The sequence below is a fragment of the Brachypodium distachyon genome, chromosome 2 (genome assembly GCF_000005505.3).
Source record: "Brachypodium distachyon strain Bd21 chromosome 2, Brachypodium_distachyon_v3.0, whole genome shotgun sequence".
In the NCBI taxonomy this organism is placed as follows: Eukaryota; Viridiplantae; Streptophyta; class Magnoliopsida; order Poales; family Poaceae; genus Brachypodium; species Brachypodium distachyon.
Window position 1 is genome coordinate 36,009,706 of NC_016132.3, and position 20,555 is coordinate 36,030,260.

The 20,555-nt window shown below is 44.2% G+C and overlaps 3 protein-coding genes across 4 annotated transcripts; 2 read left to right on the forward strand and 1 right to left on the reverse strand.

Moving 5' to 3' along the window:
• Positions 1–755: 755 nt before the first annotated feature.
• Positions 756–6,819, forward strand: LOC100824498 (cullin-1). The gene is made up of 18 exons (XM_003568882.4): positions 756–1,053; positions 1,160–1,259; positions 2,339–2,524; positions 2,609–2,656; positions 2,737–2,940; positions 3,030–3,107; positions 3,298–3,387; positions 3,468–3,548; positions 3,633–3,695; positions 4,067–4,102; positions 4,191–4,277; positions 4,382–4,531; positions 4,625–4,680; positions 4,790–5,072; positions 5,216–5,359; positions 5,434–5,652; positions 5,747–5,914; positions 6,292–6,819. Exons 1-18 carry the CDS (start codon positions 914–916, stop codon positions 6,391–6,393), a joined length of 2,235 nt encoding a protein of 744 aa, XP_003568930.1. The 5' UTR covers positions 756–913; the 3' UTR covers positions 6,394–6,819.
• A 2,776-nt stretch (positions 6,820–9,595) lies between these two features.
• On the forward strand, positions 9,596–15,298 carry LOC100824990 (cullin-1). Its single transcript, XM_003568884.4, has 18 exons — positions 9,596–9,893; positions 10,008–10,107; positions 10,931–11,116; positions 11,206–11,253; positions 11,338–11,541; positions 11,630–11,707; positions 11,902–11,991; positions 12,076–12,156; positions 12,237–12,299; positions 12,581–12,616; positions 12,685–12,771; positions 12,864–13,013; positions 13,091–13,146; positions 13,228–13,510; positions 13,732–13,875; positions 13,969–14,187; positions 14,280–14,447; positions 14,777–15,298. The coding sequence occupies exons 1-18, from the start codon at positions 9,754–9,756 to the stop codon at positions 14,876–14,878; spliced, it is 2,235 nt and encodes a 744-aa protein (XP_003568932.1). The 5' UTR covers positions 9,596–9,753; the 3' UTR covers positions 14,879–15,298.
• Positions 15,299–16,415: 1,117 nt separating this feature from the next.
• On the reverse strand, positions 16,416–19,112 carry LOC100833483 (O-glucosyltransferase rumi homolog). 2 transcript variants are annotated; one of them, XM_024459507.1, is made up of 4 exons: positions 18,781–19,112; positions 18,190–18,685; positions 17,302–18,087; positions 16,416–17,197 (listed from the first exon to the last, which is right to left on the reverse strand). In XM_024459507.1, exons 2-4 carry the CDS (start codon positions 18,334–18,336, stop codon positions 16,649–16,651), a joined length of 1,482 nt encoding a protein of 493 aa, XP_024315275.1. In that variant the 5' UTR covers positions 18,337–18,685; positions 18,781–19,112; the 3' UTR covers positions 16,416–16,648. The 2 variants fall into 2 exon arrangements, with proteins under 2 accessions (XP_024315275.1, XP_003566555.1); XM_003566507.4 differs by lacking the exon at positions 18,781–19,112 and having other exon boundaries at positions 18,190–18,706.
• Positions 19,113–20,555: the final 1,443 nt, after the last annotated feature.

The window sequence follows — 20,555 nt, forward strand, 5'->3', positions numbered from 1 at the left end:
ATTTATTTTCATTTTCTGTGTAGGTAACTCATGGCGCTGTCGAGGTCGGCATGCGGGTGTGGTGGCGTCGGTTGTAAGATGGAGTAGGAAAAATCGTGAAAAAGACCGGAGGAAAAGAAAATAACGGCCAGTGGCATATTGGTTGTAATTTTAACTGGAGGGCGACCGTACCATCACCACCAACTCCAAGTAATAATAATAATAATAATAATAATAATAATAATCTATTACAATATATTAAATTGGAATCGGTGGTGATGGGTGGGCGCCGTTGGTCAGTGTTGGTCGGTCAACTTCGTTAAAATTACAATCAATATGCCACTGCCCCTTATTTTCTTTCCCTCCCGCCTTATTCACGATTTCAGTAGCAGAAATTCTACGGTTTAGATTTACCGAAAGTTATCGTACGGTTCTAAAATAAATCAATCTCCTTAGCATGAAATCCAAAATTCTTCGTATCCATCTCAGTATGGAAATCAATCCGAACCCAAATAAAAAATCTCGGTATCAATCTCAGTATGAAAATCAATCCAATCAAAAAAATCAATGTCCAGTCTTCGTCTCCACCAGCTCGTGCTTGATACACTTTCCGTTGATCCGTAGCATCGCACGGGTTGTTTTGCTAGTAGATTATTAGTATAGAAACGTGCCATCAGCATCCTAGCCCATGTGTCGAGCTGGCGGCGGCGACCATCTCCCCGTCTCTCCCCTGTTTCTGCATTCAGACACGCCAGATCATACATCGGAACACACAGACCCCCGTTCCCTTTTCCCCCTTTCTCCTCGTCCTCCCATTTCTCACGCGGAGAGGGGAGAGGCCAGCTAGGGTTCCCTCCGTCAGCCTCTTCTTCCCCCCCACCCTCCTCCTCCTCCTCCTCCGGCGAAGCCCCCCGCCCGCCCCGATCTGACGGCGATGGCGACGCACGAGCGGAAGACCGTCGATCTGGAGGAAGGGTGGGCGTTCATGCAGAAGGGCATCACCAAGCTCAAGAACATCCTCGAGGGCAAGCCCGAGCCGCAGTTCAGCTCCGAGGACTACATGATGCTCTACACGTACGTTGCCACCCCCCCCCCCTTCCCCTTCCTCCTCCTCCCCCCTGCCGCCCCCAGAATTTCGCTTTCTCTGTCTGATCCCACCGGCTTCGGTTGCGCCGCGCAGGACGATATACAACATGTGCACGCAGAAGCCCCCGCACGACTACTCGCAGCAGCTCTACGACAAGTACCGCGAGTCCTTCGAGGAGTACATCTCCTCCATGGTGAGTAGCAGGGTCTCTCTGTGCCCGTGCCCCGCTGTTAATTTTAGCGACCGTGTTGGATGAGCTGCGTGCGATAGATTGGCATTTAAATTCTCATGCGCCGACAGCTGCTAGACCTGGTAGGGTTGCATGATTGATAGTTATATTGTTGAGTTCTGTGATTGTGTATAGTATACATGTACATACTGCTATAAGTTTTGCTTCATGTGCTCTCGGTGTTGGTTCTGATGTAGCCTGTAAGTTGTACAACAGTAGTATAGTGGATATGTAGAGTTTGTACCCAACAACACACATTCAAACCAAAAGTAGTATGTAGGGATACACCATTGCTTTGTTGGAGAAAACGACTCAACGGAGCAGTTTTGCCTCCTAAATCATGATATCCCTGTGGTTAGGAATATCTGCTTGCTGTCATGGGGTAGGCATGTATCTGCAATCTCAAAGAGATCACAAGATTTTCTAAAAAAAAGATCACAAGAAAAAATAAATACTCCCTTTATTCCTAAATGTAAGATGTTCTAGGTTTATCCTTAAAGTTTGACCAAGTTTATAAAAAACTCTACCAACACCGATAACTCTAAATTAGTTTTGTTAAATCTTTTGTGATATATATCTTCATATTCTACTTATTTGATGTCATAGATATTAGTACAGTTCTCACTTACGGCAAAGCTAGAACATCTTATATTTAGGAACATAGGTAGTACCGATCAAGAACAATGCCCAATTCATCTCCGTAGTCCTTGCACGAACCCTGTTTTTAGACCAAGCATACCGCCGTTTAATTTGATTGAAATTAGAGTCTTAAGGCTTAATGCTCACGAGTACAGAAGAATATAAAGCCCTCAAATCCTAGAGGCCTTGCATGTAAGCGACCCAAACTCTATTATTCTATCGTGATGTTGGTTATAGCTAAGCTAACTGCTTACATAACACTATAACAGAGTTGCAGTTCCCTGTTTCATAGTAACATGGGTATTTCAGCTACTTAGGTTTTGGCAATCCGTTTTTTGATGTCTCATCCACATTTCTGTGTTTGTTTACTTGCTGTCTTGACGCTTCATTTTGACTTCATGTAGGTCTTACCCTCATTAAGAGAGAAGCATGATGAGTTTATGTTGAGGGAGCTAGTAAAGAGGTGGTCAAACCACAAAGTGATGGTTCGATGGCTGTCACGTTTCTTTCATTACCTTGATCGATACTTCATTTCGCGGAGATCACTTCCAGCATTGAGAGAAGTTGGGCTTAGTTGCTTCCGAGATTTGGTAAAACAAGTGTATTCTGGCAGTAATATTCTTTGTATGTAGTTGAGTTACTTCTAGATTCTAACCTTTTTTCTCGTGGTATAGGTATATCAAGAAATTAAAGGGAAAGTAAAAAGTGCAGTGATTTCACTGGTGAGTCTTTGCATCACATGGTAGTCTGATAAGATATTTTTTCCTATATAAGCGGGTGTGATAATCTTCTTCTTCAACAGATAGACCAAGAACGTGAGGGTGAACAAATTGACAGGGCTCTGTTGAAGAACGTTTTGGATATATTTGTTGAAATCGGCTTAGGCAGTATGGAATGTTATGAAAATGATTTTGAAGATTTCTTGCTGAAGGATACTGCAGATTACTACTCTATCAAGGCTCAAACTTGGATTGTGGAAGACTCTTGTCCTGACTATATGTTGAAGGTAGTTTCAGTAGTTCTTACTACTTGTTTTTAACTTTCTATGGTGGAGGACAATAATATGTTTGCATTGGATGATGTCCTTTTCACTAGGCTGAGGAGTGCTTGAAGAGGGAGAAGGAACGAGTTGCTCATTATTTGCATTCTAGTAGTGAACAGAAGTTATTGGAGGTTTGTGGAAAGATGCACCTCCCCCCCTACACTCAGACTTTTCTGTTCTTGGTGATTTGAGTGGGTTGTAGCTATGAATGTGTACTCCACAATTAATATCTAGTTGTGTCTTCCTGAAAGAACATCTATCATGATTTCACCCCTCTTTAACATGCCACTTAACATTTACATATTTCCTGTATTATTCCAGAAAGTGCAACATGAACTGCTAACCCAGTATGCAAACCAGCTTCTTGAGAAGGAGCATTCTGGATGCCATGCATTACTTCGTGATGACAAGGTTTGACAAGGGAGCTGTATCCCTGAATATATATCAAGATCAACATTAATTATATTGACTTTTCACATCCGTTACTGTAGGTTGAGGATCTCTCAAGGATGTACAGGCTCTTTTCTAGAATAACTCGGGGCCTAGAACCCGTTTCTCAAATATTTAAGCAGGTATCTCTAATGCAAGTTATGCTCTAGTTGCACCATAGATCGATTTGGTGTTTTGGACACTATATAAGTGATGCTATTCTGCAGCATGTTACTAACGAGGGGACAGCATTGGTGAAACAAGCAGAAGATGCTGCTAGCAATAAGAAGGTGCACATTTATTGCCACACATTATGTGTTTGATAGTTTCTGTGGATCTCAATATGATTTACTTATTCGTAGCCCAGCCTATAGCATTTGCATGCATGCTAGAGCTCGCCATTTATTTGGGTTGGGTTGAACACCTCTCATTTTTCTTATCAATTACCGTTCTCCTGATCCAAACCTACATGGTTGAATGGTAGGGGTGCCTTACCAAGAAATTGGACGTTACACTGTGCATTTTTGGGTGCTTGTTTTATGCTTTCTTTTGCTCCCTCAAGTAGTTATCTGTGCCTGTGAACTTCAGACTCTGCTTTTCAAGTGATTTTCCTTTATTCATCATCTTGAAGTAAATCTCTAATAATCAATCATTCTTACAGCCAGAGAAGAAGGACATTGTTGGTTTGCAGGAACAGGTGCGTACTTTCATACAGCATTGCTGCCAACCCACTTTTGTTACTTCCGTTGTGGCAATTTCACCATCTAAGGGTTTTTTTGTTTTAGGTTTTTGTCCGGAAAATCATTGAGCTGCATGACAAATATGTAGCATACGTCACCGACTGTTTCCAGGGCCATACTCTCTTCCATAAGGTTTGTCAGATGATATGTTTATTCGTTTGTTTGTGCTTCATGTTTTAAAGGAACAGATATTTCTTTTTGCCGATCTTAGCTTGCAATATTATTCTTTTGTACAGGCACTTAAAGAGGCTTTTGAAGTGTTCTGCAACAAAGGTGTTTCTGGCAGTTCCAGTGCCGAATTGCTTGCCACCTTTTGTGATAATATTTTAAAGAAAGGTGGCAGTGAAAAACTCAGTGATGAAGCTATTGAAGACACCCTAGAGAAGGTGCATGCATCACTCGGTTGTGTTATCTTTTACGTGGAGACATTAATACATTATTTTCACTTGGATATTAATCTTGAACTTACTATTCATCAGGTCGTTAGATTACTCGCCTACATCAGTGACAAGGATCTTTTCGCCGAGTTTTATAGGTAATTGTTTGTAACCTTCTACATTAGTTCTAATACCTTGTATGCTCACGAAGATAGGAGGTTCCAGCGATTTAGTACTGGGTCTGATGTTCCATGGTGATGATGGCAGGAAGAAGTTGGCAAGAAGATTACTTTTTGACAAGAGTGCTAATGATGAGCATGAAAGAAGCATCCTGACCAAGCTAAAACAACAGTGTGGTGGCCAGTTTACTTCAAAAATGGAGGGTATGGTTACCGATCTTACTGTTGCAAGAGATCACCAGACAAAGTTTGAAGAGTTCATTAGTGCACACACTGAATTGAATCCTGGGATAGACTTGGCGGTCACCGTTCTGACGACAGGATTCTGGCCAACTTATAAGTCTTTCGATATAAACCTTCCTGCTGAGATGGTAAATTTACTGTTTTCTTGCACTCCACTGTTAGTACAATTGGAACTGCCAGGCAGTAGTTTTACATATTGAGGTCATCAATATTTATTATGGTCTTACTCCCTCTGTAAGATTATTAACATTGACAACCCTCAAATTTGTAGGTGAAATGTGTTGAGGTTTTTAAAGAGTTTTATCAAACAAGAACAAAGCATAGAAAACTTACTTGGATATATTCTTTGGGAATCTGTCATATCACGGCAAAGTTTGAGGCCAAGACTATTGAGCTCATTGTTACAACTTACCAGGTAAGAATAAATTGTCTGTGGTCTTGTTGTTTCAGATGACATGAACTAATGGTTTCTTTCTTTCTCTTTTGCAGGCTGCATTATTGCTACTGTTCAATGGAGCTGATAGACTTAGTTATTCTGAGATAGTAACTCAACTGAACCTGTCAGATGATGATGTAGTGAGGTTGCTTCATTCTCTCTCTTGTGCGAAATACAAGATTCTTAACAAAGAACCAGCTGGCAGAACTATTTCTCCTACTGATGTATTTGAATTCAATTCAAAATTTACTGACAAGATGAGAAGAATTAAGGTATTTCTGGTTCTATGCTTCTTTATCTCCAGTCCTTTGAGTTGCATTTTTACAGTTTGTGATGGAAAACATTGGCTGTTGTTTTTATCTGCAGATACCTCTACCTCCAGTTGATGAGAAAAAGAAGGTAGTTGAAGATGTTGACAAAGATCGAAGATATGCAATTGATGCTTCCATTGTGCGTATTATGAAGAGCCGCAAAGTCTTGGGTCATCAGACACTAGTAATGGAGTGTGTGGAGCAGCTTGGTCGCATGTTCAAGGTATGGAACAATCTTCAAGTTTTGTTAGCTGATGGTAACTGTGGTTATATGTATTGCTTCTTGAATTTGTGGGGAGTGGCACTAGTGACACATGAAATGTCTTCCTGCATTCTGTTCACATGACTTGTATGTCGAATTCAAGTTATTTCTTGTTATGTAGCTTTGTTTTTCCTCAGACTTACATCCTCACACTAGCCCAAATGATTATTCAGTAGTTATGTTTTCGAAGTCAAAGCGTAGAATATTTAATCCACTTGCGATGCATTTGACATTGACCAGTATCCTCACCTTTTTTTCTGCCAGTAAGTGAGTACATGTTTAAGCGAATTTCCTTTGATTTCTTGGCCTGACCATGGTTGCTGGTCTTATCCTTGCAGCCCGACTTCAAGGCAATAAAGAAGCGCATTGAGGATCTTATAACGAGGGATTACCTGGAGAGGGACAAGGAGAACCCGAACGTCTACCGATACTTGGCTTGATCATCGGCTCCGGGTGCTCGGTTCGGTGACACCTGGTGTGTATACCTGATATTTACAGATGCTATATTTTGTGCCATGGCACGCCAGCATTGGCTTCTCCAAGTGGATACCCTGGTGCTGCTGACATATGTCGCTTGTACATGAGGGTTGTCAGGTAGAGCGCGGCTTGTCTTATGGTAGAACTGCCCTGGTAACAGAGAAGGGAGTTCGCCGAGACAGGCCTTGGTGTACTACTGGTTGTTGAGCTTGTGCGATTGTTGTATTATCGATATAGTTTTCTTGTATTATCCAGGCGCTGCAAAGATAATTCTGAGCAATATCTCCTGTGAGATCGCCTTCTGCTGTGTAATCTATGTATCAGTAACGAGAGGTTGTATTTAGACTTCACAATGGTTAATATAAAGAGAAAATATTTGTTTTAAATCAGTAAGGACCGTGCATTCTATTCAAGCAAAGTCATTTTTTATGAATTCCATTAGTTAAGGAGAGTGAATATGTATGCAGTTTTTTTTTTTTTTGAAACGGAATATGTACAGTGACCGCAGTGTGGAATGGCTAAAAGACAAAAGCCTACTCTTCGATACCAAAGCTTCAGTATGGTATGTCTCGGCAAGCACCCAATTGTCCGCTTTTTGATCTTGGTGAATACTGTCACTAATCTGGACGAAAAGTTGTACTGTCTCCGACCCATATTACTCGTGGAGTTGTGGAGCAGAAGATCCCCGTGTTTTATTTGTTTGTTAAGATCTCCCAAGACACCATGATGACGATGGAAGACAGCAAAGAGGTCGGACCACTCCGCTTCCAAACTTTGTTCTGCAGTAGGAGGGTGCCCTTGCCTCCTAGGCAACAGGGTGTAGGCAACTCATCATTTTTCCAAGAAACTGCACCTTGCACAAAGCATTTGAGGTTAATCACCGATCTCGGTATGCAGTCAGGCCTTTTAAAAGATGCTCAAATAATTCCTAAATTTCTGGATGTGGGTGATAGGGATCAACCACGCTACGTATCAATTTGCTTGATCCAAGCATTAAGGTGCAAAGTCTTTTGGGACGCACCAAAATTTCTGTTTGGAGATTATTTTGGGCCCTTCGCCAACGAGTCACACAAATTCCTAAAACCTTGCTTTTCACACATTGCCAACGTTTTATTGTTGTGGCTTGCAGAGTCCACGTCCACCTTGTTGCAAGGGATGCCCAAAGGAATAAAATCATATACGACCCTCTTCACCAGCGACCATGTGGCGGACCTAGTTTTCCATCGTTGGATCACCTAATCTAATTAGGCCCAAATCTCAACTCCTTCTGATCTCTCTTCATTGATCCACATCACACGGTAATTACATGGGTCCGGCACTGGGTCTCCAGGGCATGGGTTCGCATAGGATTATTTACCATGCCGAAACACCAGTCTCCCATGGTGGGGGTGGTCCATTGATGTCAGGCCCAACGAAGGTGCAACATGCACGCAAATTTGTCTAAGTGGAGAATATAATTATCCGGTTGACCTTACACTTATATCCGAAGATCTTTTCCGTTCCGACAAAACAAAACCCCCTTCTTATATTGTCAACATTGCTTAGAAACCCCATGAGAGCAGTCCCAGCGCTCGTCCCATGGCACAATATTTTAGGAAAAAAGATGACGCGTCACTGCAGTTATTGTAAAACGAGGAAGAGCCGATTCTTGTGTAGAGAACGATCGTTGGCTCGTACACCAACACACGCATTAAATTTCTCGATCCCGTGCGGACGCTGTGTCTCGTCCCTTTCTCCCCCGATGTGGTCTGGCAAAGCTGCAGCTCCCCTCCACCTACTGTACCCTGGCCGCCTCCGCTCCCCCTCCACCTGCTGCTGCACCCCGGCCGCATCTGCTCCCCAGCGCCGTCGCCGGGCTGGACGCCGACGGGACGACTCGCGCTCTCAGACCGTGGGGGTCCTCCGCCTGCTGCATTCTCCTGAATTTCTACAGTTCATGGCCAGCATTCTCCAATTTCTGATAAATTTCAGAGTTCTTCCTCTTTTGTAATTGGTGCTCTACAGATTATCATCTTCAAATTACTCTTTTCCTCATACTCCAAGCATCATCATGAATCCATTTTGCCTCTCCCAAGCTCTACAGTTTTCATGGATGCAAGATCTTGGATGATAGTTTGTCTGAGATGTGTGAGAGAGAGAGGCAGGAGAAGATGGGAGAGAGAGGCCTGAAAGCTGGAGTAGAAGATCCAAACGGTAATTTATTACTTGGGGTAAATGAAGAGGCGATGCGCTGGGTTGTCCGTCCCTTCAAACTGACATGGCGTTGTTGGGACAACTAGTAAGCGAGAAGCGCTGGGAGTGGCCTGAGACACCTTGACGAGACTGATATGTCAATTACGTAGGCAATGATTACAAGCACAAAAGGTCAATTGTTTAACATGTTGTGTTTCTGGAACCTACATGTGATCCCTACAAGTTTTGAAAGGTGCGCACATGAAATAAATACATGATTTTTTAGGATTTATTGGAGAAGTTAGAGAGAGAGATAAAGTGCATTACATTTTTCAAAGAAAAATAAAACATGGTCTGAGCTTATGTCGATCACAAGAATGTATTCATAGTTCAAAAGGACATTACAATTTTTTAATGAGAATTCAAAAGTTACACAAAATCCCTCGGAAAATCTTACGATCGGAAGAAGTTCTTATCGCAGCCCTTGACCATTTGCAAAGCATCTTGATTATTGCTATCACCTTTGAATGGTGCACAAAAATAAATACATGAATTTTGGAGGATCAGAGAGACGGAGAGAGAGATATATACAAAGGGAGTGCATTGAAGTTCTTGGAAAAATAAAATAAAACAATGTATTTTATGACGTGATTCTTATGGGACGGCGACCATATGAACGTGCAATTCTAATCCTATGTTTAAAATAGCTTAATGAAAATTAAAATTCCAAAACTGTTTTTGTTGCAGCTCTCATAGCTTGTGAGACATTTTTTTTTCGAACCAGCTTGTGAGGCATCTTCGTTATTGCTATCGTCATCGTAATCATGTGCAACCTCCAAACGTCCATCAGTCCATGTGGCGCACCGACCTACCTGATCCCGTCCTACCCGTTTATCTCGGCCGTCCACTATTTTGATCCGACGGCGCACACCACCCGTGCAAGCGGAAGCGAACCTTGTTTGTTACGGCGGAGTCCCTCCTCCTCATAAGTCAGAAACTGGTTCCTTCTCTCTTCCTGACCCCTCCGCTACCCCGTCTCCCTCACCTCCCGCGAAACCTAGCCAGACGAAACAAACCCCCACGCGGCGGCACTAGGGTTTGCGGCCGCCGGCGGGGCAGAATCATCGGCGGCTGCGGCGGCGGCGGCGAAGATGACGGGGCAGGAGCGGAAGACGATCGATCTGGATGAGGGCTGGTCCTTCATGCAGAGGGGCATCGTCAAGCTCATCAACATCCTCGAGGGCAAGCCGGAGCCCCAGTTCAGCTCCGAGGACTACATGATGCTCTACACGTGCGTCGCCGCCGCCTCCGTCCCCTCTCTCCCTCTCTCTCTACGGTTTCGATTCGATCCGATCCGGTGCTGATCTAGGGTTTCCGCCTCTGTTTGTCTCTCTCCTTGGTGCAGGACGATATACAACATGTGCACGCAGAAGCCCCCGCACGACTACTCGCAGCAGCTCTACGACAAGTACAAGGATTCCTTCCAGGAGTACATCAACGCCATGGTGAGCTGACTTGACTCGTCCCGTCCCAATAATGCGTACTTGCGTGTCGTGTCCAGACGAGCCCTCGATTTGTCTGTGCCCGTGATGTTGGTTCAGTGGGTTACGATTCCCCTGCCCTGTCCACCCGAACATTTACCAATCTGACTATGGTTTGGTTTTGGTCGACGTGCACTGGTGGATTGGCATTTGTGTGCGCCCCTAGGTTGGGAGAAGAACAGATTTAGTGTATTTTTCTTTGGAAGGGGCAGGGTGGTTTGTGTTGCTGGCTGTGAATGACAGACATTGTGGTCTATTAGAATTCCAGTATATCCATTTTCAGTATTTTTTTCGGTACTTTAGGTACTAGGTACTACTAGGCATGACAAATCTAATTTGGCTTGTATTGACACATTAGTGAACCTGCTTTTACTTGACAGTGTGTTCCTTAAGCCAGTTGAATCAATCTTTCATTGATTTATGTTCCATCATTTTGGGGCCGGAGCGGCTATACAAAGAAATGCCATCTTAATTAGCTGGGAAAGTGAAACCTGCATTTTGGAACTTTGCCCACTCTTTACTTTTGGTTGTCCTTGTGTACTGCCAAAACTGTCTTGTTGAATAACTCACTTTGTTAGGGGGACTATTATGGCCCATTTACCTTGTATTTGTAATCCTGTAGGGAAAACCAGGGTGATAATTATGCTCTGATTTTCTGGCAGGAGTCACCCACATTTAACATATTGTCCAATAACTGAATGCTCATTGTGTTATCTTCTGTAATAAATTTATGTTCTCTCTTTGGACTTTGGAGCACATTGTTTCATTTATATTCAAATCATTGTAGGTCTTGCCATCATTAAGAGAGAAGCATGATGAGTTTATGCTGAGGGAGCTAGTACAAAGGTGGGCAAACCATAAAGTGATGGTGCGGTGGCTTTCACGTTTTTTCCATTATCTTGACCGTTACTTCATCACTCGGAGGTCACTTGTTGCACTTAAAGATGTTGGCCTTATCTGCTTCCGTGACTTGGTAAACTGTCATTTTCCTGCCCTCCAGCTCTTGTTTTATGCATACTTTTCGCTTTTGTATGTTATAATCAGTCCAACTCATGGTGACAGATATTTCAAGAGATCAAAGGAAAGGTGAAAGATGCAGTTATAGCTCTGGTGAGTTATTGGGTTTCTATATGGATTTATATCAAATGATTTGTTTACATATGACATGAGTGTTGTAATGCCTTTCGTCAACAGATAGATCAGGAGCGTGAAGGTGAACAGATTGACAGGGCCTTGCTGAAGAATGTCCTGGATATATTTGTTGAAATTGGGTTAGGTATTATGGAGTGTTATGAGAATGACTTTGAAGATTTCTTGCTCAAGGATACTACAGATTACTACTCTGTCAAGGCTCAAAGCTGGATTGTTGAGGACTCTTGTCCAGATTACATGATAAAGGTACCTTGGAAAAGGCTTTTGTGACTGGCTGTGCACTTATTTATGTGTAGCATTTTTTCTCTAATGGATTGCTGCTGCCTTTCATTAGGCTGAGGAGTGCCTGAAAAGAGAGAAGGAGCGTGTTGGTCACTACTTGCATATTAATAGCGAGCCGAAGTTGCTTGAGGTTAGTTAAGAGTTTGCTGTTCCAGTTCCAGACTATTTCTTGACTATTAATACTTGTACTGCATGCATTTCGAATATGTGTTCATAGGTCAGTATCCTGAAGATTTTAACGATCTTTCATTGAGAAATAAAACATAACTAATTCATTTTATAGTCTGGTATCATTTTATGTAATCATGTTTCCCTGATTTACAGAAAGTGCAAAATGAATTGCTTGCTCAATACGCAACCCAACTTTTGGAGAAGGAACACTCCGGATGTTTTGCATTGCTTCGTGATGATAAGGTTTGATCACACTGAGACATATTTGAACAGCAAATGAGTAGTCATGAAGAACAGTATTGACCACTCATTTTTCTTCTGTTACAGGTTGAGGATCTTTCAAGGATGTACAGACTTTTTTCAAAAGTCACCCGTGGGCTGGAACCTATATCTAACATGTTTAAAAAGGTATTAACTACAGTGCCGCTCTCTCAACTCTTTTTTCTCCTTCAAATTAATTCTAAATTGTGATTGAATTATACTTGCAGCATGTTACGAATGAGGGTACAGCCTTGGTCAAGCAGGCAGAAGATTCTGCTAATAATAAGAAGGTGCTGATATTTGCTTCAGTAATTGCATCATTTGTTACCCTTTAGTTTGTGGTTATTCAATTGTTGCAGACAATTTAATTTACATCGAAGTATCATATATTTCCAGTTTCATATAGCTTTTGTGTATGCATTTTTATTTTCTGCACATTGACATTTCGTTAATTTTTTGCTGTGAATCTATCCAATTAGTGGTTAATGTTGTGCTCCCATGAATGGTTCAATTTCGTGTTGTTTGATTTATTTATCTGTCAATAAATATTCTAAATTAATCATTTATACAGCCAGAGAAGAAGGACATGGTTGGCATGCAGGAACAGGTGTGTACCTTGATATGATTGCACTTCTGTCAGTAGATCTGTCATCTAACGTGTTTTTGCCTTTTTAGGTTTTTGTCTGGAAAATCATTGAGCTGCATGACAAGTATGTAGCTTATGTGACAGATTGTTTCCAGGGCCATACGCTCTTCCACAAGGTTTGCAGATCGATACATTCATATTTGCCATCTTGCTTTTATCATACAAAAATTTAGAATGCTGCCTCATTTGTAGACTTGTATTTGTACAGGCACTTAAAGAAGCCTTTGAGGTCTTCTGCAACAAGGGAGTCTCTGGCAGTTCGAGTGCTGAATTGCTGGCCACCTTCTGTGACAACATTTTAAAGAAAGGTTGCAGCGAAAAGCTCAGCGATGAAGCCATTGAAGATGCCTTGGAGAAGGTACCGTCAATTCCTTTTCTTTTGTTTGCTATCATAATTTTTGAGTATATGAAACTCAAGTTGGCAGTAAATGACAGGTCGTAAGATTGCTTGCGTACATAAGTGATAAAGACCTCTTCGCTGAGTTCTACAGGTAATGGTTTTTAAGCTTGCTTGGTATTTCTAAGCCAACTTCCGTATCTGAAGTTCTTCATTGTGTGGGACAATTTCGCAGGAAGAAACTTGCAAGGAGATTGCTTTTTGACAAGAGTGCTAATGATGAACATGAAAGAAGCATACTGACAAAGCTCAAGCAGCAGTGTGGGGGGCAGTTTACTTCCAAAATGGAAGGCATGGTTACTGACCTGACTGTTGCAAGAGATCATCAAACCAAGTTTGAAGAGTTTGTAGCTGAAAAATCGGAGTTGAATCCTGGAGTAGACTTGGCTGTTACTGTCTTGACAACAGGATTCTGGCCAACGTACAAAACTTTTGATATAAACCTCCCTTCTGAGATGGTAAGATAACTTTTTCTGGGGGCACATGCCCATCTTTGAAAATGAATTTCAGATATTGAATTTGTACTTATCTTCGTGAAGTATCTGCTTCAGTACATCTGTACATGCCCATCTTTGAAAATTAAGTTCAGTTATCAAAGTTCATATTTAACTCTTTGATTGATGAAATGTCCCTGCTTTTGTATTTTTATTGGATATTTATTATTCTCAACATTTATTAGGTGAAATGCGTAGAGGTTTTCAAGGAGTTCTATCAAACAAGAACAAAGCACAGGAAACTTACCTGGATATACTCCTTGGGAACCTGTAATATCAATGCAAAATTTGATACCAAAGTTATAGAGCTCATCGTTACAACATATCAGGTAAGTTATTTGAATTGTGTGTACATCATCACTATACCATTTGTCTACTTGTATACCTGTTTTGCATTTTTGACATGCCTGTTCTTTTGGCAGGCGGCGTTGCTGCTGTTATTCAATGGATCGGATAGGCTTAGTTATTCGGAGATAGTAACACAGCTAAACCTGTCAGATGATGATGTTGTTCGTTTGCTCCATTCTCTCTCTTGCGCGAAATACAAGATTCTTACCAAAGAACCAGCTGGTAGATCTATCTCGCCCAATGATGTTTTTGAGTTCAATTCAAAATTTACTGACAGGATGCGAAGAATCAAGGTATGTCCTATTCTTTGTTCTTTGTTGGGCTGGCTGCTATGACTATTTGCGTTCATGCTATGTTATGATTACGTATCCCACATAATGTGCAGATACCCTTACCTCCCGTCGATGAGAAGAAAAAGGTTGTTGAAGACGTTGACAAGGACAGGAGGTACGCGATTGATGCATCAATTGTGCGTATCATGAAAAGCCGCAAAGTTATGGCCCATACACAGCTCGTTGCGGAATGCGTGGAGCAGCTCAGCCGCATGTTCAAGGTACTGGCAGTACATTTCCTCTTTCCCACATGTACTTTGAAATTGGGAATTTTGCTGTAGCGCCCATAGCAATGTCACATTTCACTAGAATATCCTGCTACTGTGGAGCTCCAACATTATCATCACCTTCTGTTTATGTGATTTTACATTCATTTTTATAACCATTGGCTGACTCTTGAGGGTCATTCCAAGTAGTTATTTACCCTGCCCTCAAATCCCATGATGCGGTAGCTGTTCATGGTTCTGTAGGCTGTTTATTGATTGACATTTTGGCTGGTTTAGTATCTTGCAAAACTGCGATCCCTGACCTGGTTTTGTGCCAACTGCAGCCTGACTTCAAAGCGATCAAGAAGCGGATTGAGGATCTCATCACGAGGGATTACTTGGAGCGTGACAAGGATAATGCCAACACGTACAGATACCTGGCCTGATTAGTATGGTGGCAGGTTGCTAGCTTGCTGAGTGTGGCTGGTCATGATAATGCTCCATCGACCTGTCATGTTGCAGCGTATTTTGGGGAGTGTTGTGCCAGTTACTATCTTTCCGGGCTGGTCTCATTTTGTACATGGTTCGTCAGATAGGAAGAACCTCATCCTCTCGAGATACACTGGTAGGGCAAATACAGGATAAGGGAGGCACCTCGTTATGCTAAACCTGCCTTTCTTTGCCGTGCTTCTTTAATATTTTGCTACTCGTCAGTTGACTTAGATGACACCGACGTGGGCTTTGCTCTATGTAGTATTTCTAGTCGAATGGGATGAACTATAAATGTTTCTGCACATGTTTGCTTGCCTGCGTACTCTATCGGGGCCTTGGCAAGCTGCGGCAGCATGTTGCCTGCCCCTTTTTCTTGTCCTCTCGCCTGATGGTCTCTTAGCTGCTATAAAAGTCGTAGTAACTTTTGTCTTCTCTACCAACTGTCTTTACTAACTAACTATGGATTCCTCTCAAAAGAATTATCCGAAAGCATGATGACAATAAAGATATAAAGTCCCCGGAATCTGTTTAAAGTGTTTCGACTTTGTTTTATATTTCGAGCGTTGTGGGCAGCAAGAAAACTCCCGAAAACTGGTGGTGGCGAACCGGCGTCCTGCCTTGCCGCCACCGAGTGTCAACGGATGACAGGAAGGACTAGTAACAGTATAGAGGGACGTCAAGCTATTCCACACCTAGTGTAGAAGACTCAAGAGACGTCCAATTGTCCATTGCGTTATGATTGGAGCTGGATTTTCCTCAAAACACCTTATAATTTATCCTGTTTTCATTCTGTCTATTTGATTTTACCCCAAAGAACAAGCAACGTTGAAGAGCTCTAAGGACAAAAATAATCCGCGAAACATGAGATCCAAAATCTGCTGCTTTAAAACCAACTAAAGTTGGGTTTGACCACTACACAAAGCATGCGAAAATCTATATGCATTGCAGAGCGTGATACTAGGAGTAATGCAAATGGGTTATGTGGTTGAGAGCCTGGATTTTGACGAGGGCAACGGAAAAGGAAATAACATATGGCGTTTAGGAATACAAAATCTAAGAACCTTAAATGTCAGTTTGTCTTGTAAATGGATGGAAATCAGAATGTGACAGTGGCATTTGGCAGCAGATAGCATTAGGCACATTGCACCTAGAATGTCTGATTCTCCATGATGGAAACACTTGTTAGAAGTAAGAGTAAACTTCACAAACCACAGTTTTCCGGGCAATCTTCTCATTGAGTTCCCTTTTTTGATAATTTGTCCCAAAAATCACAGTTTTACGGTCAGTCCATTCCAATGAGCCCAAAGTAACAAGTTAAGACTTTAACCGTTTTTCTTACAGCAGGGCCAGTTTTCATATGGTCAACTCGGAGACGTTTTGTCCGTTTTGGTGACTTTGGCATTTTTTTTGAAATTATGGGAATGAATTCCGAGATGTTGGGGGTTGAGAGAACAGCTTGGGAGAACATCCCGGATTGTAAAAAACCAACCATTTCAACCCACGTTAAGCAACGTTCTCATTTTTATTAGAGTCAAGATTGATCAAGAGAAACCAGCTTGAAAATCGATCGAGATGTGCTTAGACGCTACGCTACGCTAATATCCATATACTGCTAACTCCATTTCCATGATTTCATCGATCGATCCCTAATTCCCTACGCTCTAGGGGCATGCTCATATCCTAAAGCCTCAATGATCATCCGCACCCGTAAAGCTCCAATCCAATCATCCATCCGCCGCCGCCGGCGGCGGCGGCAAGGAGCATGGCTCGCCGGTGGCCGGCTCTGCCTTGGACATCTCAAGGAACCTCCTCTGCCCTTCATCGGCAAGGCAGAGCACGGAGCCCACACAGGCCTCCTGCGCCGTGTCCGGCGGCGACGGAACGAAATCAAGCAGCTTAGCATACTCCGTGAGCAAGTGCAGCATGTAGTCATAGACGGCGTCCATCCCGAGCTCCTGCATGAGCCGCTGCCCGCGGCGGCCCACGAGCTCGGCCTCCTCCGGGTGCGCGTTGCCCCACTCCACGGCGTCCCGGATCGACTCGCACATGCCGACATCGGCACGCACGGGCCAGTGGTTCACCTTGGCCTCCAGCCCCCTGCTGAAGAAGTCCTCGTACCTCGGGTCGATCACCAGCGCCATGGAGCCGCACGCCAGGATGTACTTGAGGCTGACCGACCACGCGAACCCTTCCGCGTAGACCTTGTACCGGTGCGCGCACTGCGTCGACAGCGCCGAGTGCCGGTACCCGGACTTGGCCTCCTCCTCCCAATTCTACATCCATAACATCGCAACATGATCGTGATTGTTGTCATCTTGAGTGTTGGGGAATCAATGGATTTGTGTTTGTTTGTCTGTTTGTTTTTGTGTTTGTTTACCTGGCGCATGATCTGGGCGTGCCAGAGGTTGGTGTCGTTGCAGGCGAGGAGGGCGAGGCGGAGCGGGGACGCCACGTCAGGGTTGCCCTTCCAGAACGCGAGCGGCACCCGGTCGCCCCATTTCACGCGGCGGCTGCCTTGCTTGATGGCACGGAACTCTTTTGCCCAGGGGTTGATGTGCGTCTCCGGCCAGCCCCAGAAGGACCAGTCCGGGAACGGGATGTCCAGGTGGTCCTTGGTCGTGCAGTACCTGAACAGTGGCGGCGGCAATGGCGGATTGGGGCCGCCAGTGGTGCGGTTGATGGCGGGGCGGTCCATGCAGTCGAACATGAGGTCGACGTCGGGCACGCGGCCGGGGTACCGGCGCATCAGCTGGAGGAGGCTCCAGACGGTGAACAGCGCCCGGCTCTGCACGCACGCGTAGTAGAGGTCCACGTGGAGGCGGCGGCCGTTGCCGGTGATGGTCACGCGCATGGACGCCCGGCTGCGCGCGGAGTCGAGGAGCTCGCGGGTGATGCCGCCATGGCCGTGGCGGCGCCAGGGCGCGAGGTCGCGGTGGATCGCGGCGAAGTAGGCCGGGCATTGCTTGGTGCGGCGAGAGCGAGACGCGTTGGGTGGTGAAGGGTGTGGGTGGGAGAGGGGAGGGAGGCAGGAGAGGAGCGGGGCGCAGCGGAGGGCGGCGCGAGGAGGAGGCCGGCCTTTGTCGTGCGGGAACGGGTGCCATGGCGTCGGCTCCAGGTTGTGGCCCAGCAGCGTCCGCGTCCGGGACACCGCCTCGTCGTACGCCTGCAAGTTGAAACCGGCCACCATTAAAGAACAGTAAGAAACCTTCGAGGTGAGATCGATTCGCATGGATCCATGGAAAAGAAACCGATCCGATTGACGAACCGAGTGGAGGACGGCGATGACGATGACGGCGGAGAAGGCGGCGATGGTGGAGACGACCAGGGAGGCCAGCGGCGGGTACCGCCCGGCGCCGGCGCGGGCGGCGCGGACGACGGTGCCGGTGCCGGACTCCGGGATGTAGCCGCCCATGGAGCGCTAGGACGAACGGTTCGCTCTCTCTCGCGCGCCGGCACCGGCCGGAGACGGAGACGGAGACGAAGACGAACGGCGGAGAGAGTGGGAGTGTGGGGAGTGAGGAGAATGATGGATTGCGGCAGGGCAGCTAGCTCTGGATGTCGATGTGGTTGGAGTGAATATGATCAAGCCAGCGCCATTCTTGGCCCCTCCTTCCCCGAATTGTGCAACCGACCATGGATCCACCGCTCTGCCAACTGCATGCCACATCCATCCATCTAACGTCACGCTCTCTGACTCTCGCTCAATCTGTTCTGTCGAGAGGGTAAAGGTTGACCCTGTCCTGGTTTACCTCCTCAATTTTCTGTCACATATCAATAGTTAGTAATGCTATTGATATTTGTGGCGTGCTAAAATTAGTACTAGCAAATCTCCTGTTTTCAATTTCGACATCTTTACCGTAGCATTTATTCTGAATTTAATGTTCCGATCCGTGCTCGGTTTAATGGTGCTTTTGCATGCTCCGATCCGTACTCCCGTGCTCTTCAACAGCTGAGGCTAACATATTATCCCGCTCTCATCCTGCTCTTGAGATTAGTCCACCAATTTCAGTCATCGGAGAGCAGCACGGAAGCAGGGGGGGAGAGCAGGCAAGCCCCATTCATTCCATCCAGCAGCTGCCGACAGGCATTTCACTGCTCGCGAGGATTGGACGACGACGATATGTTGATAGAGATTTATCTCTATATATAAAGAGCACTCTTCGTTGGGAGACCCCTATACAAGGCAGAAGGCACTCTAGTGCTTCACAGACACTCGAAACGAACATCCATTTATCATGTGTCATCTATATGTCATGTCCCTCCTCTCAAAGTGATTAGCCAGCCTAAGACTGTGTTTGTGTGGTCATTTTGGGTGGGTGTGGTTGTACAAGTAATCCTATCTCTTTATCACATGCATGACTACCTTTAGAAAAGATTGATGATATTGTGTGCGCACTGTATACTGTACGCAACTCACAAAAACATGCTCTACCTTTTTTTATCTTCCTCACTGTCGCACACTACACAAATAGTATATGTCCCTCTCTCTTTTGCACTCTCTCCTTACACGTGTATCGCTCATCACGTCACTCTAACACTGATATTCGAAGTGATCGGATGGTTTCGAAAGACATCCCGATCGTGATTCTGTTTTCAATGAGATGTCACCACGATGCTCCGTCTCGTGTCGAAATATTACATGTATTTAAACATATTTTAGTATATATAGACGTGTTCATATTTTGACAAATTTGAGTCATTTAATATGTTTGAATTTTGGTCAAATTATTTTGGCGACATTGAGTACAAACCAAATTCAACTTTTGCCAAAAAAAACTCATTTTTTTATGGTACAAATCAATCAAATTGGAAGGTGAAATTTTGGTCATTTGGCCTAAGCGAAAACCAAAGTTTGACTGATTACAGCGGTCCCCAATGTCTCAAACTAAAATTTTAAACGATGATCTGAACATATACTGCGTGTCAACGGTCCACATAAAAATCGTCTCACGCCTGCATAAAAATACAACTACTGCGATGACACTAAAATTGCAACATTTTTTTGGGTGTAAAGTTAAGATATCTGATATCATCAACATATATTATCCTTGTATGGTTGGCACTGCAATGGAAGCACAAATACCATACCCGGTGAATTGATGATTCTGAACCAAAGTGGATGGAAATGCCGATCAGCTAAAGCATCGTGTTCTGTGTGGTGGACCATGAAGCAGCGAAGCACCTTGTTCTCTTGTCGCCGCAAGTTGCAATGCAAAAGGCAAGGAACGTCGCCGTCGTCGCCAGATGGGAAAGTTGGATTTTTTGGATGCGCACAAATGATGGTCCAAACATAGTCGCCAGGGAACTCACTGTGTCACGAGAAGAAAAGGTATTCTACTGTGTGCTACTACTTGTTGCAACATTCTAAAAGTGGGTGTACGGTGTACCGTTTTCTCTTTTAGGAGGCCCGAGTGGTTTGAGCGGCCAAATGTTACAATTTTTTTATAATTATTTTCTTTAGTAGGGTATCCAATAGGTTGACTAGTCTTGCATGCTGGGTTTACTCTGACAAACTAGAACCAATCTCTCTCAAGTTTGAAAGGTCGTTTCCCTTTACAAAGCCGCTGCTTTTATTTTATGATGCACTAGGAGATCTTCCATTTATTGTGAAAGCGGAGAAAACAACAATCC

Bases quoted from the DNA above. Each gene is read 5' to 3' on its own strand.
- LOC100824498 (XM_003568882.4), top strand. From the start codon at position 914: ATGGCGACGCACGAGCGGAAGACCGTCGATCTGGAGGAAGGGTGGGCG. The intron at 1,260-2,338 runs GTGAGTAGCAGG...GACTTCATGTAG, and splicing joins AGGAGTACATCTCCTCCATG to GTCTTACCCTCATTAAGAGA. The intron at 5,653-5,746 runs GTATTTCTGGTT...TTTTATCTGCAG, and splicing joins ACAAGATGAGAAGAATTAAG to ATACCTCTACCTCCAGTTGA.
- LOC100833483 (XM_024459507.1), bottom strand. From the start codon at position 18,336: ATGGGCGGCTACATCCCGGAGTCCGGCACCGGCACCGTCGTCCGCGCC. The intron at 18,088-18,189 runs GTTCGTCAATCG...TTCAACTTGCAG, and splicing joins TCATCGCCGTCCTCCACTCG to GCGTACGACGAGGCGGTGTC. The intron at 17,198-17,301 runs GTAAACAAACAC...TTATGGATGTAG, and splicing joins ACGCCCAGATCATGCGCCAG to AATTGGGAGGAGGAGGCCAA.
- LOC100824990 (XM_003568884.4), top strand. From the start codon at position 9,754: ATGACGGGGCAGGAGCGGAAGACGATCGATCTGGATGAGGGCTGGTCC. The intron at 11,708-11,901 runs GTTAGTTAAGAG...CCTGATTTACAG, and splicing joins GCGAGCCGAAGTTGCTTGAG to AAAGTGCAAAATGAATTGCT. The intron at 12,300-12,580 runs GTGCTGATATTT...TCATTTATACAG, and splicing joins ATTCTGCTAATAATAAGAAG to CCAGAGAAGAAGGACATGGT.